The sequence below is a fragment of the Zalophus californianus genome, chromosome 3, assembly GCF_009762305.2.
Source record: "Zalophus californianus isolate mZalCal1 chromosome 3, mZalCal1.pri.v2, whole genome shotgun sequence".
In the NCBI taxonomy this organism is placed as follows: domain Eukaryota; kingdom Metazoa; phylum Chordata; class Mammalia; order Carnivora; family Otariidae; genus Zalophus; species Zalophus californianus.
In genome coordinates this window covers 12,370,933-12,392,741 of record NC_045597.1, presented here as the reverse complement: position 1 = coordinate 12,392,741, position 21,809 = coordinate 12,370,933, and the positions used below count along the sequence as shown (strand labels likewise).

At 40.4% G+C, this 21,809-nt stretch overlaps 1 protein-coding gene across 28 annotated transcripts in view; it reads right to left on the bottom strand.

The window, feature by feature from the left end:
• DOCK9 (dedicator of cytokinesis 9) overlaps nt 1-21,809 on the bottom strand; it is a 283,449-nt gene that overhangs the window by 109,550 nt on the left and 152,090 nt on the right. For all 28 annotated transcript variants that reach the window (XM_027590615.1, XM_027590627.1, XM_027590636.1 and 25 more), the window contains exons 6-9: nt 20,402-20,497; nt 19,292-19,426; nt 13,898-14,072; nt 12,870-12,937 (exon numbers count right to left, since the gene is read on the bottom strand). In XM_027590615.1, coding sequence (XP_027446416.1) covers nt 12,870-12,937; nt 13,898-14,072; nt 19,292-19,426; nt 20,402-20,497 — 474 coding nt within the window. The remainder of the gene's footprint in view (nt 1-12,869; nt 12,938-13,897; nt 14,073-19,291; nt 19,427-20,401; nt 20,498-21,809) is intronic.

Below are 21,809 nucleotides of genomic sequence, written 5' to 3'. Positions count from 1 at the left end.
ACATAGAATTCATGGCTTTCTTCCCCCAGGATTCTTTAGTCTTGCAAAGCTAATTTTTTTAATTTTAATTTTCTTTTTTTCTTTTTCTTTTTCCCTTTTTCTTTTTTTCTTTTGCCCTTTTTAAACCAACATCAAATCTTTTTTTAAATTTTTTAATTTTCATTTTTAGAGTTATAGTCTATCCCTTCATTGTAGTTAACCTTATTGTGTGTGTGTGTGTGTGTGTGTGTATATATATATATATATATATATATATATATATATATATATATATAGTTGTCCTCTCTTTAAAATTTTGAGATAGTTTCTTCTAAGAGACCAAAATATACCCTAAATCTCTAAATCTCTACTGTATGGCTTTGTTTTAGTCTCCTGCTTGATCACATTCTCTCTTTTTTTTTAATTTCTCTTTCTTTTTTCAACCAACTTCTTATCAATTCCTTTTATAAAATCTTTTATAATTTCCATCTTTACAGTCATATTCCATCCCTTCATCATATTTACCCTTATTTTTGTACATATATAAGTTTTTCTTTCTTTAAAATTTTGGGGAGGCAGTTTCTTCTAACAGACCAAAATACACCCAAAATCTAGTGTGTGGCACTGATCTATTCAACAGCCTGATCATATTTGATCATATTCTTTTTTTTTCTTTTTCTTTTTTCTTTCTGTCCCTTTCTTTTCCCCCGGTTTCAGGTCTCTTCTGATTTGTTTAGTGTATATTTTTCTGGGGTCATTGTTACCCTGTTAGCATTTTGTTCTCTCATTCATCTATTCTCCTCTGGACAAAATGACAAGATGGAAAAACTCACCTCAGAAAAAAAGAACAAGAGGCAGTACCGACTGCCAGGGACCTAATCAATACGGACATTAGTTAAGATGTCGGAATTAGAGTTCAGAATGACAATTATATAGATACAAGCTGGGCTTGAAAAAAGCATAGAAGATACTAGAGAAACACTTTCTGGAGAAATAAAAGAACTAAAATCTAACCAAGTTGAAATCAAAAAGGCTATTCATGAGGTGCAATCAAAAATGGAGGCTCTAACTGCTAGGATAAAGGAGGCAGAAGAGAATTAGTGATATAGAAGACCAAATGATGGAGAATAAAGAAACTGAGGAGAAGAGAGATAACTATTGGATCACGAGGGCAAAATTCAAGAGATAAGTGATACCATAAGATGAAACAATGGAATAATTCGGATCCCAGAAGAAGAAAGAGAGAGAGTGGCAGAAGGTATACTGGAGCAAATTAAAGCAGTGCACTTACCTAATTTGGGGAAGGAAACAGGCATCAAAATCCAGGAGGCACAGAGAACCCCTCTCAAAATCAATAAAAATAGGTCAACACCCCGACATCTAATAGTAAAACTCACAAGTCTAAGAGACAAAGAGAAAATCCTGAAAGCAGCTCGGGACAAGAGATCTGTAACCTACAATGGTAGAAACATTAGACTGGAAACAGATCTGTCCACAGAGACCTGGCAGGCCAGAAAGGACTGGCATGATATATTCAGAGCACTAAATGAGAAAAATAGGCAGCCAAGAATACTATATCCAGCTAGACTGTCACTGAAAATAGAAGGAGAGATAAAGAGCTTCCAGGACAAACAAAAACTAAAAGAATTTGCAAACATAAACCAGCCCTACAAGAAATATTGAAAGGGGTCCTCTAAGCAAAGAGAGAGCCTAAAAGTGACATCAACCAGAAAGGAACAGAGACAATATACAGTAACAGTCACCTTACGGGCAATACAATGGCACTAAATTCTTATCTTTCAATAGTTACCCCGAAGGTAAATGGGCTAAATGCCCCAATCAAAAGACACAGGGTATCAGACTGGATAAAAAAACAAGACCCATCGATATGCTGTCTGCAAGAGACTCATTTTAGAGGCAAAGACACCTCCAGATTGAAAGTGAGGGGGTGGAAAACCATTTACGATGCTAATGGACATCAAAAGAAAGCTGGGATGGCAATCCTTATATCAGACAAATTAGATTCTAAACCAAAGACTATAATAAGAGAAGAGATGAGGAAGGACACTGTATCATACTTAAAGCGTCTATCCAACAAGAAGATCTAACAATTGTAAATATCTATGCCCCTAACATGGGAGCAGCCAATTATATAAGCCAATTAATAATAAAAGCAAAGAAAGACATTGACAGCAATACAATAATAGTAGGGGACTTTAACACCTCCATCACTGAAATGGACAGATCATCTAAGCAAAAGATCAACAAGGAAATAAAGACTTTAAATGACACACTGGACCAAAAGGACTTCACAGATATATTCAGAACATTCCATCCCAAAGCAACAGAATACACATTCTTCTCTAGTGCCCATGGAACATTCTCCAGAATAGATCACATCCTAGGTCACAAATCAGTTCTCAACCAGTACCAAAAGACTGGGACCATTCCCTGCATATTTTCGGACCACAGTGCTTTGAAACTAGAACTCAATCACAAGAGGAAAGTCAGAAAGAACTCAAATACATGGAGGCTAACGAGCATCCTACTAAAGAATGAACAGGTCAACCAGGAAATTAAAGAAGAATTTAAAAAATTCATGGAAACAAATGAAAATGAAAACACAACTGTCAAAATCTTTGGAATGCAGCAAAGGCAGTCCTAAGAGGAAAGTATATATACAAGCCTTTCTCAAGAAACAAGAAAGGTCTCAAATACACAACCTAACCCTACACGTAAAGGAGCTGGAGAAAGAACAGCAAATAAAGCCTAAACCCAGCAGGAGAAGAGAAATAATAAAGATCAGAGCAGAAATCAACGAAATAGAAACAAAAGAACAGTAGAACAGATCAACGAAACTAGGAGCCGGTTCTTTGAAATTAATAAGGTTGATAAACCCCTAGCCAGACTTATCAAAAAGAAAACAGAAATGACCCAAATAAATAAAATCATGAATGAAAGAGGAGAGATCACAACCAACACCAAAGAAATACAAACAATTATAAGAACATATTATGAGCAACTATATGCCAGCCAATTAGATAATCTGGAAGAAATGGATGCATTCCTAGAGATGTATCAACCAACAAAACTGAACCAGGAAGAAATAGAAAACCTGAACAGACCCATAACCACTAAGGAAATTGAAGCAGTCATCAAAAATCTCCCAACAAACAAAAGCCCAGGGCCAGATGGCTTCCCAGGGGAATTCTACCAAACATTTAAAGAATTAATACCCATTCTTCTGAAACTGTTCCAAAAAATAGAAATGGAAGGAAGACTTCCAAACTCATTTTATCAGGCCAGCATTACCTTGATCCCAAAACCAGACAAAGACCCCATCAAAAAGGAGAATTACAGACCAATATCCCCAATGAACATGGATGCAAAAATTCTCACCAAAATACCAGCCAAAAGGATCCAACAGTACGTTAAAAAGATTATTCACCACAACAAAGTGGGACTTATTCCTGGGCTGCAAGTTTGGTTCAACACCCACAAATCAATCAATGTGATACAATACATTAATAAAAGAAAGAACAAGAACTGTATGATCCTCTCAATAGATGCAGAAAAAGCATTTGACAAAGTACAGCATCCTTTCTTGATTAAAACTCTTCACAGTGTATGGATAGAGGGTACGTACCTCAACATCATAAAAGCCATCTATGAAAAACCCACAGCGAATATCATTCTCAGTGGGGAAAAACTGAGAGCTTACCCCCTAAGGTCAGGAACACGGCAGGGATGTCCACTATCACCACTGCTATTCAACATAGTACTAGAAGTCCTAGCCACAGCAATCAGACAACAAAAAGAAATAAAAGGCATCTGAATCAGCAAAGAAGTCAAACTCTCACTCTTTGCAGATGATATGATACTTTATGTGGACAACCTAAAACACTCCACCCCAAAACTGCTAGAACTCATACAAGAATTCAGTAAAGTAGCAGGATATGAAATCAATGCACAGAAATCAGATGCATTTCTATATACCAACAATAAGACAGAAGAAAGAGAAATTAAGGAGTCGATCCCATTTACAATTGCACCCAAAACCATAAGATACCTAGGAATAAATTTAACCAAAGAGGCAAAGAATCTGTACTCAGAAAACTATAAAATACTCATGAAAGAAATTGAGGAAGACACAAAGAAATGGAAAAACGTTCCATTCTCATGGATTGGAAGAACAAATGTTGTGAAGATGTCAATGCTACCTAGATCAATCTACACATTTAATGCAATCCCTATCAAAATACCATCCACTTTTTTCAAAGAAATGGAACAAATAATCCTAAAATTTGTATGGAACCAGAAGAGACCCCGAATGGCCAGAGGAATGTTGAAAAAGAAAAGCAAAGCTGGTGGCATCACAATTCCGGACTTCAAGCTCTATTACAAAGTTGTAATCATCAAGACAGTATGGTACTGGCACAAAAAACAGACACATAGATCAATGGAACAGAATAGAGAGCCCAGAAATGGCCCCTCAACTCTATGGTCAACTAATCTTCGATGAAGCAGGAAAGAATGTCTAATGGAAAAAAGTCTCTTCAACAAATGGTGTTGGGAAAATTGGACAGCCACATGCAGAAGAATGAAACTAGACCATTTCCTTACACCACACACAAAAATAGACACAAAACGGATGAAAGACCTAAATGTGAGACAGGAGTCCATCAAAATCCTTGAGGAGAACACAGGCAGCAACCTCTTCAACCTCAGCCTCAGCAACTTCTTCCTAGAAACATCGCCAAAGGCAAGGGAAGCAAGGGCAAAAATGAACTCTTGGGACTTCATCAAGATAAAAAGCTTTTGCACAGCAAAGGAAACAGTGAACAAAACCAAAAGACAACTGGCAGAATGGGAGAAGATATTTGCAAATGACATATCAGAGAAAGGGTTAGTATCCAAAATCTATAAAGAACTTATCAAACTCAACACCCAAAAAACAAATGATCCAATCAAGAAATGGGCAGAAGACATGAACAGACATTTTTCCAAAGACATCCAAATGGCCAACAGACACATGAGACACAACAGTGCTCACCATCACTCGGCATCAGGGAAATCCAAATCAAAACCTCAGTGAAATACCCCCCACACCAGTCAGAATGGCTGAAATTAACAAGTCAGGAAATAAGAGATGTTGATGAGGATGCAGAGAAAGGGGACCCCTCCTACACTGTTGGTGGGAATGCACCAAGGTGGTGCAGCCACTCTGGAAAACAGTATGGAGGTTCCTCAAGAAGTTGAAAATAGAGCTACCATACGACCCAGCAACTGCACTACTGGGTATTTACCCCAAAGATACAAATCTAGTGATCCAATAAAAATAAAAAAAAAAAAAAAACTAACAAATATAGTGATCCGAAGGGGTACGTGCACCCCAAAGTTTATAGCAGCAATGTCCCAATAGCCAAACTGTGGAAAGAGCCAAGATGTCCATCAACAGATGAATGGATAAAGAAGATATGGTGTATGTATACACACACACACACACACACACACACACACACACACACACACACCATGGAATATTATGCAGCCATCAAAAACAAAAAAGAAATCTTGCCATCTGCAACGACGTGGATGGAACTAGAGGGTATTATGCTAAGAGAAATAAGTCAATCAGAGAAAGACATGTATCATATGATCTCACTGATAAGAGGAATTCTTAATCTCAGGAAACAAACTTGAGTGTTGCTGGAGTGGTGGGGGATGGGAGGGATGTGGTGGCTGGGTGGATAGGCATTGGGGAGGGTATGTGCTATGGTCAGCGCTGTGAATTGTGTAAGACTGATGAATCACAGATCTGTACCTCTGAAACAAATAATACATTATATGCTAACAAAAAAAAAGAAAAAGATAGTAGGAAGGGGAAAATGAAGGGGGGGAAATCAGAGGGGGAGAGAACCATGAGAGACTATGGACTCTGAGAAACAAACTGAGGGTTCTAGAGGAGAGGGGGGGTGGGGGGATGGGTTAGCCTGGTGATGGGTATTAAAGAGGGCACGTACTGAATGGAGCACTGGGTGTTATATGCAAACAATGAATCATGGAACACTACATCAAAAACTAATGATGTGATAGGTATGGTGATTAACATAACACAATAAAATAAAATTTTAAAAAAATGATACTGAAAAAAAAATAAAAATAAATGGAAGCCTGACTTCTAACTAAGGCTGTCTGGCTTCAGAGCCCAGACTCTTCAACTATTAGACAAGGAAAAAAAATAGGTAAAGAATATGAACCAGGCAAGTTAGAGAGGAAGAAACCCAAATATATGAAAATCAGAAAATCTCACTACTAAGCAGCAAAACACAAATGAAAGCAGTTAAATACCATTTTCACTCCCCTGGTGAGGACATAGAAAAATGGGAATGTGAGCTGTTACAACCTTTTGGGAAGCAACCTGGCAATATTTAAAGCATTAAAAACACAATAACCTCTGACCCAGAGGTCCCACTTTGAGGAACATCCCTATTGAAATAAGAACACAAGTATTTAAGCTTATAAATATCTCATGTTGTGGGGTGCCTGGGTGGCTCAGTCGCTTAAGTGTCTGACTTTAGCTCAGGTCATGATCTCAGGGTCCTGCGATGGAGCCCTGCATTGGGCTCCCTGCCCAGTGAGGAATCTGCTTGTTCCTCTCCCCAAACCCCTCCCCCTGCTCATGCTCTCTCTCTCAAATAAATCAATAAAATCGTTAAAAAATTGTCATGTTGTTTATTATGCACTGTTTATAGCAGCTAAAAAAGGAAAATAACCCAAAATGTTCATGAATATGAAGGTGGTAAGTAAAGTGCACAATATCCACATTTAGAATATTAATAGCTATGAAAAATGAGTAAACTAGACCTTTATGGCCCCAGAGGAACATCTCTACAAGATATTTTTAAGTGATAAAACAAGTTTCAGAGTAATGTATATACCATGAGCATATTTTTTAAAAAAACTAAAAACTCTATATGTGTCTGTGTTTCCATGAGCAATCGGTCTGATGCAAGAGGAATTACAACAAGTTAATAATAACACTGGTGCTCTCAGGGATGTGGGGATGGAGCATGAAGGGAAAAGATTAACTCTATACACCTTTGGATCTTTTTACTTATCAAAGCAAACACATTTATTTTTACTTAAATTTTAGTAAAGACAATAAAATAAATTCCTTTAATGAGTACTTTCACAATCTAAGGGCCCACAAAATATAGCCGTAAAAAACCATCATCCCACGGTCTACACTGTTCAGCGCTTCTTGGAGTGACAGAAACCAGCTCTGGTCTTAAAATAATCTGTGGTCAGTCCAATGTTGTGGAGGTAGGAAGAACTGGACTGGCTTTTCCCCAAACCCTGTTGCTGCTGTCCTGCCCACAACCCATCTAATTACTTTGGGTTCAGGAGAAAGGAAAACATGAAGAAAATGGACAATGACAGAGCCATTTTCTATGAAAATTGATACTTGCTCAGAAGTCAAAGAGAATGACTCATAACTCATATAAAAGAAAGGCTATTCCCCTCACTCCTGTGAACCCTAAGTTTAGCCACTAACAACCCACCCCGACAATCTTTTCTTCCTTGCCTAAGAAGCAGTTATGGGGGCACCTGGATGGCTTAGTTGGTTAAGCATCCAACTCTTGATTTCAGCTCAGGTCACGATCTCAGGGTTGTGAGATCGAGCCCTTTGTCGGACTCCATACTCAGGAGTCTGCTTGTCCCTCCCCCTCTACTCCCTGCCCCCACTCACACACACTCTCTCTCTCTCAAATACATACATAAATAAAATCTTAAAAAAAAGAAGAAGCAATTATGGACCATTTATTCAAGGGCTTTCCAGAAGGACTGCCATAGGCTGGCATACTTCTGCGTCTTAAATTTATCTCTGAGCAAGCAGAACAATTAAAATCCAATGACCATGGCCAGCAGCATCTTATTTTGAGGATGAGTTATCAGAAAAACATTGTGTTAACTGTTGGCTCATTTAAACAGAATGGGTTAGAACAAGAAGCCTTAGCAAATTCCTTTGAGGCCAGAAGGTATACTTAAAAGAGCTGTCATGATCGGTTTCTACTACTTCCAAGATATTTAACTCCCCAGGGCCATTATCTCTTCCTCTGCGTCACAAAGCAATAATAAAGCATATAGAATAAAGAGGCCCGGGGCGCTTGGGTGGCTCAGTCAGTTAAGCATCCGACTCTTACTTTCAGCTCAAGTCATGGTCTCAGGGTTGTCAGATGGAGCCCGGTGTCGGGCTGCATGCTTAGCGCAGAGTCTGCTTGAAGATTCTCTCCCTCTGTCCCTGCCCCCCATTCGCACTTTCTCCCTTTCTCTAAATCAATCAATCTTTTTAAAAAATTTTAAAGAAAAAAAAAAAGAATAAGGAGGCCCAAAAGATGGAATGCCTGTTGACTTCACAAGCACAATGCCAGCCAATTCCTTTGTGTCATAATACAATGACATAGTTTTCTGGATTAGGATACAGGGAAGGAAGCATCTATTACAGACTTGGCTTAAAAAAGTCAGAAAAGATATCTGTGAAACTGTCCAGCTGCCTGACCCTCACGCAACCTCAGGGAGACTATAAAGTTTGAGACCTAGTACTCCATATCTTGTGTTCAACCATGGAAGACTGACCTCGAAAGGTAAGTTCGCTCGCTAAAAAGAAATTATCAGGTAACTGAACATGAGCAATTTCGCGTTAACAGGAAACAATGCCTTTCTTTCAGAGCCACATGGGGAGGTCAAGGTAAGGTGAGTTGCTGTTCTTTGAGTACCAAAATAGCACAAAAGAGAAAAGCTGTGAAGGAAAATATACGGGGCGAGCATGAGGGTTTTCTTCATACTATCCTTACACAAGGAGGTGATACATATGTGCCAATGACGCCTAAGATAAACTTAACCACAGAAAGAAATTACTAAATAAATAGCAATTGGGTTTACAACCTGATTATTTTACCCCTTGACTTTATAGGGAAGAAACCAATTAACTAACTTTATAGTTTGTGTATTTAATAAAACTGTCGGTAAGACTATGTGCTCTACAAATGCTGTTACATTTACAACAAACATATATTCGGTTCCATATTAGAGAACAGGAGGAAAAGAACAGGCTTCAGGGTAAACACAGTGTGTCCTCAATAAGAAAACAATAAAGATGTTCAGTACTAACTGTACAAGCAACATAAGGGCCAAGAATATACAACACATTCTGAAAACCTAAGCCCGTATCGCCCTTGCCATATTGTGAAAGCCCCCTCCATTATATTCCAAAGCGAGACATCAGTTATTTTTGTACTAAAACAACTTCCTGTCACTCATATCCTGTTTGTTCTGTCTCGGTCACAGTGGAAGACAAAAGCCACGACAACAGGATGAACGAAGCAGAAAGAGGAGCTGAGCAGAGAGGACCCCGCCATTAACTCACACGGCCAATGCCCCCTGCCTGCCTCCCCTGCTCCAGTCCTTTCTCTGCAACTTATTTCAACTGTGGCCTCATCTCCCACTGGACCCTTCCTTACCCCTCCATCCCTGGTGCTGACCTCTGTGCCTCTTCATCCCCTGATTAAACTCCCTTCTCTTGCACAGGTGTGCACACAGGCTCTCCTTCCCCTCCCCTCCCCGCCATGTCAACTGCAGATTCTGCATCTCTGGAACCATTCCTCCTAAGATCAAGAGGACCAGTTATTAGTCAAAGCCCTGCTTCCTTAGCAGGCACAAACGGTCCCCACCCTGAAACACCGGAGAGGGTTATAAACTAGGCTACAATCGCCCTTGTGCTGGGGGCCCTGCGTCGTGAAGTGCTGAGAGCCCGGCACAGTCAGGCTGGGGCTCCACCACCTGCCCCCCAACACCGCTGAGCAGGCCCACACAAGCATCCCGAGTGGGACAGCAGCATGTGGACTGTGTGACGGCACACCCTCATTCTCTTTATTCTTTTGCTTTCTCCCTTTGAAAAATTGCTTGCTGCCCTTTTCCTACCTTCTTAAATAAAAATATTTTTAAAACACTTAAGAGGTAGGGGTAAAAATAACAACAGTGAAGCCTTATAACGCTTCCTTTTTGGGGCTTTGACCACGACCACAGTAAGAAATACATTTATATCACAACCCAATACATATACACATACCACATATGCACACTTTTAAAAATTGTATCTGTCATTGGGCTACCTGGCTGGCTCAGCTGCTAGAGCATGCGACTCTTGATCTTGGGGTCGTGAGTTCAAGCCCCACGTTGAGCAAAGAGATTACTTAATAAAAAAATTTTTTTAAATAATATCTGTCATTATTAAGGGGCAGCGTAGTTAATATTCTAAATTCAGTTCTATTCCGTGTATATTTTAAAAATATATCTGGGGCACATAATGTTGAGCTAAGGAAGCCTGGCACATACTGTATAATTCTACTAATAAGAAGGCCTAGAACAGTCACAACTAATCTACAGTGATAGAGATAAAAGCAATGGGGTAGCAGCTGGGAGCGGAGTACAAGACAGTTGGCTGAGGTGCTAGAAATGCTCTATGTGTTGGTCTGGGTGGTGGTTATGCAGGTGCACAAATGTGAATCCACTGAGCTATACAATTAGTGCTCCATGTAAGTTCTATTTCAATAAAAAATAAAAAGTAAAACAAAACAAAATAAACAGTAAGAAATGGGGGCTGAAACCAATTAAACTGATTTAAACAACCAATTCCGCTAACTTGGTTATGCAGAGTTTGAAAATAGCTCTAAATACACTATATGGATAGTGTATTTAGAGCTATTGTATATACTTATATATAAAACGTATATAAAAATATATATATATAAAATTTCTCTATATATGTTATCTCATATATACTTTAAAAACTTTCCTACGTCCTAGGATTGAGAAATACTGAATTATTATGCCGGCCAGGCCCAGGAAGGCAGCGAGAGAAGAAAGGAGGGCACAATTCCTGTAGTCTTCATGGGGAAAAAAAAAGTATAGATTTTTAATCAATTAACATTAGATTCAAATACTACAAGTCTTCTCTTTGGTATCCACTGTGTTCATCCAGTAAGTGTAGGCAGTTACTTTTTGAATCCTGGACTGCACTGCCTATGTTAGCTGCTTCCTAAATAAAACAAGTTCAAACACTTTGCTTTGAGAAATTAGGAGCCCCCAAACACCCAGAAACAAAAAAGCAAATCTCAGTGCAAAATATGATACACAGAAATTCACAGTACAAAAACACAAACAAGCCAAAACCCTTCCCGGCTCAGGAGGAGGTTACAATGGTGGCACTAAAATTAGCTTTAATAGGCAGGTGGCTACAAAGATATTGTGGTAACAGTCAAGTCTTAAAGAAAAACAATACTCTCAAGTCCTAGCCAGGGAGGGAGATTTTATATTTTAGAACAGCCATGTTGTCTTAAAGTAAAGGTCAATGCTGAATGCTACTCGATTTTATAATCGTATATAGATAAACCATGTTTTCTATTACAGTGTTTAAGATGTGGGTGTGTAGGGTCTCTGTTACATTGTATTCACAAAGAAAAAGAATAGAATGGCAATAACAGAGCAAGAATATAAATGGTCAGAGAAAACAAAGATATTTCTCTCACTTAAGAGAGAATCATTCATAGATGCATACGAGTAGACAAATACAGGGATATTCACTGTAGCATTGTCTGTAATAGAAAAAATTGGAAATAACAAAACAGCTAAAATAAAATGCTTACATGGTGCAATAAAAGGGATGAACTAGATCTATATACCAGCTTGGATGGATCTCAAACACAAGGCTGAATTAAAAAGCAAGTATAGAGTAATATGTTAGCATTTATATAACATTTTTAAACATATAAAACACAACCATATATATCATTATGATAGGTACATTGGTAAAGATTTAGGGATAAAATGGAAGTAATCCCAGAAAACTCATAATAGTGACTGTCAGCAGTTGAGGTTGCGGGGGAGGAAGGCAGCAGAGGAAGGATGGTGTTTAAAAAGAACTTCAACCACAACTGATGTTTTAGTTCTTTAAAAAATATGCGAACTAAAAAGACAATAGAGTAACAGCGCTGAACCTGGGTCGTGGGAATACGGACGGTTGTTTTTAACTTCTTTGTGCTTTTCAGTAACTTTTACGTTCCTCAAAATTATTAAAAACAGATGTAACTTTTTTTTTTTTCCCCCACTCAGAGTGACCCAGGCGCAATCTATAAAACTCAGGCAGCCCCTCTTTGGGTTAGTGGAAAGACTGCCACACACCACCCTCTTTGGAAGTGTGTCTATTGACTTGAAAAAGGGGAGTGTATGTGTGAATATAGTAAGTACCATGTTAACATGGGAATCCTTGGAGCATCGGGGTGGCTCAGTTAGTTAAGCGTCTGACTCTTAGTTTCAGCTCACATCATGATCTCAGGGTCGTGGGGTCAAGCTCAGCATCAGGCTCCTTGCTCAGTGCAGAGTCTGCTTGAGATCCTCTCCCTCTGCCCCTCCCCCCACTCTTCCTCTCTCTAAAATAAATAAATAAAATCTTTAAAAAACAAAACAAAACCTGGGAACCTTTATCTTTGCATTTTTGTTATTTCTTTGATACCCGTGATTTGGTATTAAATATTATGGAGGGGCAGGAACAAGGAATAATAAAAAGAGAATAATTTATAAGGCACTTTCTGGAAAACAGACTAAAATTTGACTCAGGTCAGTATTTAACCTCACCTCATATTCAGGTCAGAAAATAGAAGTGTAACCACAACATCTTTTTAACAATTTACTAACCACAACATCTTTTTAACAATTTACTACAATGTAACTGTTAATCATTTCAATAGATTCTATCCCCGGCAGATTCAGGAAATGAGAAATATTTCAATACCATTCTACAAAAAGCACAAGACTTAGGATGATATTACCTTGGCAAGTTCAGGCAGGTAGCTGTCTAAACCGGAACCAGAACCTTCCAATTTGCTTTGCTCATCATCTGAAATGGCAAAACAGATTACCTGAGTCACTTGTAATTGAATGTATTTTATTTAAATCAGGAAGGCCATTTCTCTTTTGTACCCTTGAACGCAGTGGTTTTCAACTCTAGACGCCCATTAAAAACACCTCAGAGCTTTTTAAAAAAAATACTGATGCCCAGTGTTGAGAGTCAAACATTTAATAACTGATATACCATGAACACTGTCTAAAAAGAACCAATATTAGTTATGAGCACCAGCCCACATGGTCACATCCATCAGATCCACTAAAAGTCAGGCCTGCCAGGTCCCACCCCAGGCCAAGTGAATCAGAATTTTTTTAAAAGTTCCTAGGAACATCTAAGGTACAGCCAGGGTTGAGAATCATGTGTCTAAGGCCTTGAAATAAAACATGTGTCTAAGGCCTTGAAATAAAACATGAATTGTCAAAAACATAGCCAAATTTTTCCCACCAAATTAATGAGGAGTCTGCCTATCTTAATTTCATCTTTAAAATTCTAAAGGCTAAGATTAATGATAATAGTAATAACTATACTTAGTATTTTACGTGCTGACTCTATGCCAGGTACTCAAGATACACAATCTTATTAAATCCTCCCATCAACCTGAAAGTTCCATTTCATTCCCATTTCACAGATGGCTAAACTAAGGCTCAGAATATGGAAGTAGCTTGCCCAAGGTCTCAGAGCTAAGAAATGGTATTGCTGAGATCTGAACTCCGGTCTTCCTTTCTGCCCCCAAAGCTGTGGTTCTTCCTATTACATGATTTCCTGATAAAAATGTTGTCAGGGTAGTAAATTCCAATGTGATAAAACCTCTGCTGACAAGCTCTGCTGTAGAGAGCTCACATCTGTCCCACTGCTCATGTACCTGTGCAATACATCCACTTTCCATGCCCTCTGACAAAATTAAAGACACCAACAAAGTGCATGTACCTGGAGAAAGCTGGATCTACTTACCTTCATGAGAGTCTCCATTTCGCTTTTCTTGCATTGCAGCTTCAAAGTTGAGCTGGAGAATCTTATTTAGGATCGTGATCCACTCTTCCATTTCTGCTTCACTGTCTGCCGCCAAAAGGTAACTGCTTTTGTCTTGCATCTTGAGTTCAAAAGCAAACCGCCTGACTTTGTTGTTCTGAAATTGAAAAGGAGTAAAAGAGATACATTTTAAGAGAACTGGAATGGCCTTAAATTTTTTTCTCTTTATTATTTGCTGATGGGGTGCGCCCTCATTGACATTTGGGGCAAGCTATTTAAAAATGCAAGCCCCTTCCCTGCAAACCCCCATCACTATCTACCTTCCCTGCTTTTACTGTCTCCATAATTTTATTTTCTCATTTGACACATTATGCATTTTACATATTTATCTCGTTTGTCTTCTGTCTCCTCAAATGGAAGGAGAGCTCCTTAGGGCAGAGATTTCTTTTGTTCAGTGCCACATCTGTATTTCTAGAACACTGCCTGGCACACAATAGGCTCTTGAAAAAACATTTACTGATGCATGAAATTTCACTGAAAATTTTCAACTCCTCCAGCTCCTTCTTTTTTTATTTTAATGAAGTAGTGTATGGTGTCACATTTTAAAAAGCAAACCATAAAAAAAAAAAAAAAAACCCAAACCATTATCTATCAATATATTTGACTTCCTTTTCTGGAACTTTCCCATCGTTTTTGAGTCCTCAAAGGTATTTCGACACTATGTCTACAGCCTTCCCTCGTGCCTCCAGTTTTTATACTTATGAAAGAATATCCAGCTCCAAGTACAGAAACAGTAGCCACATGCATTAAATGATGGAGGATGAATGTGCCCTAGATCAGGGTTTCTCAACCTTGGCACTACTGATGTTCGGGACCAATAGTTGTGGGAGCTGTTGTATGCACTGCAGAATGTTTAGCAGCATCCCTGACCTTACCCACTACTGCCAGGAGCATAACCCCAGGGGTAAAGATCAAAACATGTCTCCAAATAGTAACAAACCTCCCCTGGGGAGCAAAACTCCCCCCCCCCCCCCCCCCCCCCCGCCACCACCAAGGGACAGAACTAGAAGAAGTTTGGCTCTAAGCACTGTAGCATTAGATCCCTTGCATGCACAAACTGAGGACAACCTGTAGGGGGCAGGGACGGGCTGATCCCCCCCCCCCCCCCCCCCGCCAAGGCATCTGTGTTCCTTGAAGCGTGTTTCTCAGACACACACAGGATGATGCCACACCAGGCAAGGCCAACAAACTGCCATGCACAGACTGCCCGCTGTAGGCACCTCCCTTCACCGCAGGGCAAGAATCAGACAGGAATCAAAAGGCTGGCTATGAAATGTGTTTTCTGTCCCACTCACAACTGTGAAAATAACAAGTTAAAAGTCGGGGAGACATTAGGCCTTGGTTCTGCATTGTTTTTCTTTCTCAGCCTCAGCATCCTGATCTGAAAATAAGTGTAATCAACTTCAAGGTCCGAAAATGCTTTTAGGCCTTAAGACTCTACACTGGATTTCTTTCAGGTCTATTTAAAAATTCCAGTTTATGCATTTCTTTGAACCCATAGCATTAATCAACTACTTTTTTTGTTACAATGTCCAGAAACAATTTTAAAACACACACACACACACCCACACACACACAACTGTTGGCACTTAGCTTACAAACAAATCTGGTAAAAACAAATTATTTAACATTTTTGAAGCCTTGGTTACAATTCATTAAATGCTAAAAAACATCGGCCACATGGACAAAAAGAATAGGAAGAAGAGATGTCCCCTGAAGTCAGAAGCTAAGGTTATGAAGGCCACTGCAGAGACTGAGCTGGATGCAAAAATCACCTAAACACTGTGATACAGGTGACCAAACTCTTTAGTTTTGCTTTAAACTTCTTTTAAAAGTCAGTAACAGAAGATTTAACTGAAAAGTAACTTAAAAGGTCTCTCAACTCAAGAATACAAATGAAATTCCTACTTGGAAATCCCATGCAAGAAGTTAATTAATTCACTGTCGTTGACAATTCACTCTGGTACTGCCTATTTTACACTGTGAATAAACTATTTTGATACAATCTGGTTTCTACCATGGCTGCTTTCAGCTGAGGTGGAGTTCCTGGCCAAGAGTCACCCAGTGGGCCAATTAGCTGTTGATGCAAAGATAATTTTCAGTGAATGGTATTTGGTCCTATCGTCTTGATCTATGGCCCAAATATACTTTCGTGTATTCCATCATTTTGAGGGGGGATATCCTGCGTAGTGTTTTGGGTTTTTTGTTTTTAAATTGGTTTCCAATAATTAAAAACACCAAGATTTAAGTAAAAAATTGTATTTCTGCATTTCTTGGGGGGGAAAAAAAAAACAGATCATCCGGAACTACCTTCAGCTGGTAGTTCTGTCCAGCAGCATCAGCCACAGCTGAGAGGCGCTGGCCCCATGAGACAGGACTATTTGTGCTCCTGTTTGTCATAGTTCTCACCATTCCCTCTTAGTCTACACTCAGGCCTCTTCTTTTACTTAATTTTCCTGCTTGGCTCCTGCAGACATCTGAGCCTGGACCCCCAACTTCTATTGCTGGCCTGATGAAGTAACAGAGTCTGGATTTACTCTCCCATCGTGACTACTGGAAAATGGAACAAAACTGATGAAACAACTGTTTTCAGGTATTTGACAACAGGTAGGGCAGGCCTGGGACCCTGATGGACGGGAAATAAATGAGGTGAGCCCTAGCAGCACCTCAGTGTTCTGCTGGAGGTGGTATCCGGGTTGTGGCCCAGGAAGGGGAACCCGGACAGAGTCCTGCAGTCTCCCTGAGTTAATGAGACTGACCAGAGTTCAAGAAGACCAAGGTGGCTACAAAATACAGGACACAGTTTCCAGAATGAGAGCTCTCCCAGAGTTCGCAGCACGTAAGACAAGAGATCCAAATTTAGAAGCAGTGGGAGTCACGCATTCATTACGTGTACATTTTCTATTTGTATGTTATGCCTTAACAAAAAAAAGTTTACCAAAAAAATCAAAATGAAGGCAAACTAACCTAAATTTCAGGTCACTAGAGGTAAAGAGAAGATGGAGAAGAACAGGGAATAAGAATAACATCAGACCCCCAAAATAACATGAGCATCCAGAAGAAAACGGAGTGTCTTCAAATTCTAAGGTAAATTTCACCTTGGATTTCTACATACAGCCAAACGATCAATCAAATATGAATGCAAAACCAAAAATATTTGCAGGTAAGTTAATGCTCAAGAAATTAACCACTCAGACATGATTTCTCAGGAAGCTACTTGGAGGATGTGCTCTTCCAAAACAAGAAAGTAAAGCAAGATTGAAGAAGACACAGGATCTTGGAAACAGGGAATCCAAGGCAGGAAGGAAGGCAAAGAGTTTTCAGAATGATGGCTATCCAGAGGCCAAGAAAGCAATTAGTCTAGGTTAGAGCAGGAGGGAGGGCTGCAGGAGCTAAAATCCCAGCTTCCATCATATAACTGATGAATAAAAAGCAGCAGACATGCCTTATCCAGCATTATGGAGGCACATCCCCAGAAAGAAGAGTGAAAAAAGTTGAAAGTAATCATTTCAGGGGAGTGAGGAGTGGGTGAGGTGGAGGTGTTGTAAGCAGGAACGTGCATGCAATGTTACCTTTCTGCACTGTTTGACTGACCCAGATGAATGTATTACTGGGATAAAGATGCAATTTAATTTTACCCATGTGAGTATATAAACAAGTACACACACCTGAAAGTCAAACCAGACAGCTGTGTCTCCAGCCTCAATCACACTGGCCCCACAAAACAACCTTTCTTAATAGAACCGAGCTTCAGGCCAATGTCATCAGCCAACACTGAGTCATTTTTAGGAAGAATTCTCTGATAATGGTGGCTGCATCTATCGTGAGGAGTTGTCAAGGAGATTGTTCATTAAGCGCACAGTGCCCTCTGTATGAGGGCCCCCATGAGAAATGCCTGAATGATTTTCATTCTGAGATGACTCGGACAGCTTCTGACTAATTGGATTGTTTGCATCCGTGTGCACTGTCCTGCTGAATGGGTCTCCCAGCTAGAAAGCATAGAGCCCAGCTTGCTACCCACCCACAGCAGGGGTCTTTAACACCTTTGCTTTTTTCTTAGCTAACTCCTCTTCATCTCCTCCCTACCCAAACTCCTTGTTCACCTTCCTGCTTTCAAACTCACTTTAAATTCACGCGATCCTGTGTTTTATGGATCCTTGTATGTTACTGCCTTAGATCTTCCTGGAAAGTGGCAGGGGAGTGGGTGGATGGATGGGCAGATTGGAAAACTGGCAACTTGCTTTCAAAGACAACTCTGTGAAGGTATGGAAGAACCTACATCAAACTGGTAACAGCAGCTCTCTGGGGAAGGGAGGGAGAGATGGGGATCGAAGAGGGACCTCCAGTTTATCTGTACGGTCTGATTTTTTTTATATATAAGTACGTTATAATATGAGTACATTATGCATGATAAAAAATAATTTTTAAGAATGACTCTACAATTGGGGTGCCTGGGTGGCTCAGTTGGTTAAGTGTCTGCCTTCAGCTCAGGTCATGATCCCAGGGTCCTGGGATCAAGTCCTGCATCAGGGAGCCTGCTTCTCCCTCTCCCTCTGCCCTTGCCCCACTCCTGCTCACTCTCTCTCTCTCTCTCTCTCTCTCTTAAATAAATAAAATCTTAAAAAAAAAATAACTATACAACTGCAATATAGCATATGATACCAAAATATCCAATACTGGCTGAATTCTTACCATCGGCCAGCACAGTTCTAAGCTCTTCACATACATTAATTAATCCTCTCAGTAACCATATTTGACAATTATCCCAATTTAACAAATGAGGAAACTGAGGCACAGAGGATCAACGATGTCTCCAAGGTTACACAGCTGGTAAGTGGTAGAGCAGGGATTTGAACTCAGTCTGGATCTGAAACCCAGTCTTTTGACTACCCTGCTATATTGGTACTATGATCGTAGTGAGAGGCTAAGAACTGTTCTGGATATTTCCAAATTAATTCACCTAGTCCTCTCAATGTACCCTATTAAGGAAACATGATCATTACGCACATTTTGCATATGAAGAAACTTTTGTTAACAGCCTATCCAAGGTTACACAGCTGTAAAGCGGCTGAGCCATTATCTTAGACACAGGAACTCGCATGCCAGGGCACTAGGCCTACTACAACAGAACTCTGCCGGCTTCATGGGCCAGCTTCCATCATGATGAAAAACAAGGCTTTACTCACCTGACAATCAGCCATTCTATTTCCACCCCCAATACTGCCACTTTTGGAAGTGTTTGCTTAAATCTGCTCATTCCAGATGGCACTCTTAACAGATAAGAAAACTCGACAATAGAACTCTATTCATCTTTACCTGAACCACGCCCATACAGGAATCCAGAAATATCGATCCTTTGGGTTCTTTGGAGATCTTTTCATCTTTATAAAAATTCAAATTGTAGGATCCGTCACCAAGTTGAAGCAGGTGGAAAAACCGTCTTTTAAATGACTGAGAGAAGAATACACACACAGCTATTATTTCAAAATGAAGAGAGTCACAATGTCTGTCGATAACTCACAGCTGCATACATATGTAAAAACCACTTCTATTCTTTCCAAAACAAACCCAATTCTGGCCAACGCCCCAGGTAATGGTGAGTTAAGACTCTCCACCACATTTTAATAATTTCAGAGCATTTAAATTCTGAGGCGGTGGTTCACTTAACATGCATGGGTCATTTTTCTCACCCACAGAATTTGATATTTTTACATAACCACCCAAAAGCAGCGCAATGAGTTCCAATTTGGGATGCAGTACAGAAGGATGGAAACTTTCTCAAATCCCCAGGGTTTCTCGCTCACACAGAACAGGAACTTTTCTCTGCCTCATGACACTGAATGATTTTCCAGCCTCAGGATTATGACGGTCAGCATTTCCCTTGGACTCTTTTTTATCTCCCCGTCCGTCCTACCTCCCTTCCATTATTTCTCTCCTCTTCATTACTGGTCCTGGTCTTTCTCGGGTCCTCCTTCTCTCCTGAATGGCTTCTTAATGCTAGTTTTGCTCTTCTCTTTGCAACCCCCTTCCAATCTAACAGTTTTCCCTTTGGTTCTCAAGTTTTGCCTTTCTTGACTTTGTCACAGTAGACCTCCCCAAAGTGCTTAGATTTAGCCCCTGGGTGATGTGCTTGGAGGTGCCACTCTGGCAGTGGATCCAGGGAAGAAAGCCCACATCGGCAACTGCACCTTCACAGCAGCCCAATGACAGTCTTGTCATGCTAGTGGTCGGAGGGTGAAGCAGGGAAAGTGGGTGGAAGTGGGACAGTACCAACGGGGGTCTATCACCAGGGAGGCATCTTACTAACCAGACAGTGTCGCTTTTGTCAGGAAGAACAGCATACCCATTCATTTTGGGCATTATTCCCAAGACCTATAGCAGAAAGGGTTTAATGAGAGGGGAATACAGGGAGATGGGCCACCTTACCCTCATGGTCACGCTTATCGCACTGTTCATGTTGCCTTTGTACAGCCACCCGTGCTTGGTGATCCCGCCCTTCTGAGAACCGAGGGAGGCAGCATCCTAGGAGAGAAGGCAAACCACAATCGAGCACCTGCTACTACTAATCTTACTTGCTGTGAGTTTGGTCACAGGGAAAATCATTCCATTGGTGCCAGGTTGCCCCATCCTGCCCCTTCCCTGGAGTCACCATCTGCCACAAGTCACTTTAGAGTCTGCTTGCCAGTAAAAGAGACAGAGAAGCCTAAGTTCCTGGAAAAGCTCTAGCCCATTAAAAAGCAAAGCTAGCTCCAGTCCAAATTTTTATTTTAAGTGTTTAATGAGCCACAGAAAGTACATACCATACTTGACCGCTCAGGTTGTAAGGTCTCGCCTGGTTTCATGAAAAATGTTTTCAAATTATACTCCCCTATAACTGGAGGACGAAAGCAAATTCCTGGAAAACTTCCCAGAGGCTCAGTTCAGGGGAAGGTGAATGAAGAAAGGAAGGAAACAGGAGGCAACAGAGAAAGGAGGGATGAAAGAAATGGATGGGGCCACAGCACGGAAGGACAGACAGACAAGAAGGCACAGAGATAGCGGTAGGAGGGGAGTCAGGAAAGTGCAGGGACCCGGCTAGAAAAACAAAGAAAACTCGCTGGAGCAGGTTCTGACTCCAGCTGTGGGCTCCGGTGTAGCGACACAAGCAGGGGGCAGCCAGCTGCTGCTAAAAATACGTTAGGCACGCACTCGTGCATCAGACAGACAGACAGATGACATGTGAACACACACACATATGGTGTGGCCAGGCTGCCACACGCTGACCCAGGGCCCTCCGCGCTCTCTCTCGTGTTGCTCCCTTCCAGCCTCCTTGCCTTTCTAAGGCAGTGTCCGGGGACACTTCAGTGTGCTCAGTGGCAAGAGAGGGCCACACAGAGTCCCGTTACCCGGCTCACATTTCCGAAGACTGGTCTCTAATAGTGATCTTTATTGCTGCAATCAAGTAGACAATTGCAGAAAGACCCATCTTATGTTCTGTTTAGACCAGATCAATATTAGTATCGGTGGTTTAATGTTCTTATTATTAGCAATAAGAAATAACTTACCTATCTAGGATTTTACAGTTTGTTGTGTGCCCTTACATGCATTATTTCAATTGGTTCTCCTCTTACTACTAATCAGCACCAAGTTGTTTTTTAGTATCTTTTCATTTGGATGACCACTTACTCTTCCCAGAATTATTTTAAAAGTGGTTTCTAAAATAATTTGCTGCCATGGATATTTTAATATTCTTGAATGGCCGGTGTTATGGCTCAGCTGACAATCAATCAATCAATCAGGACACCCGCCCCACCCAACTCACAATGAGGCATCTAATGGGGAGAATGAGAAATGA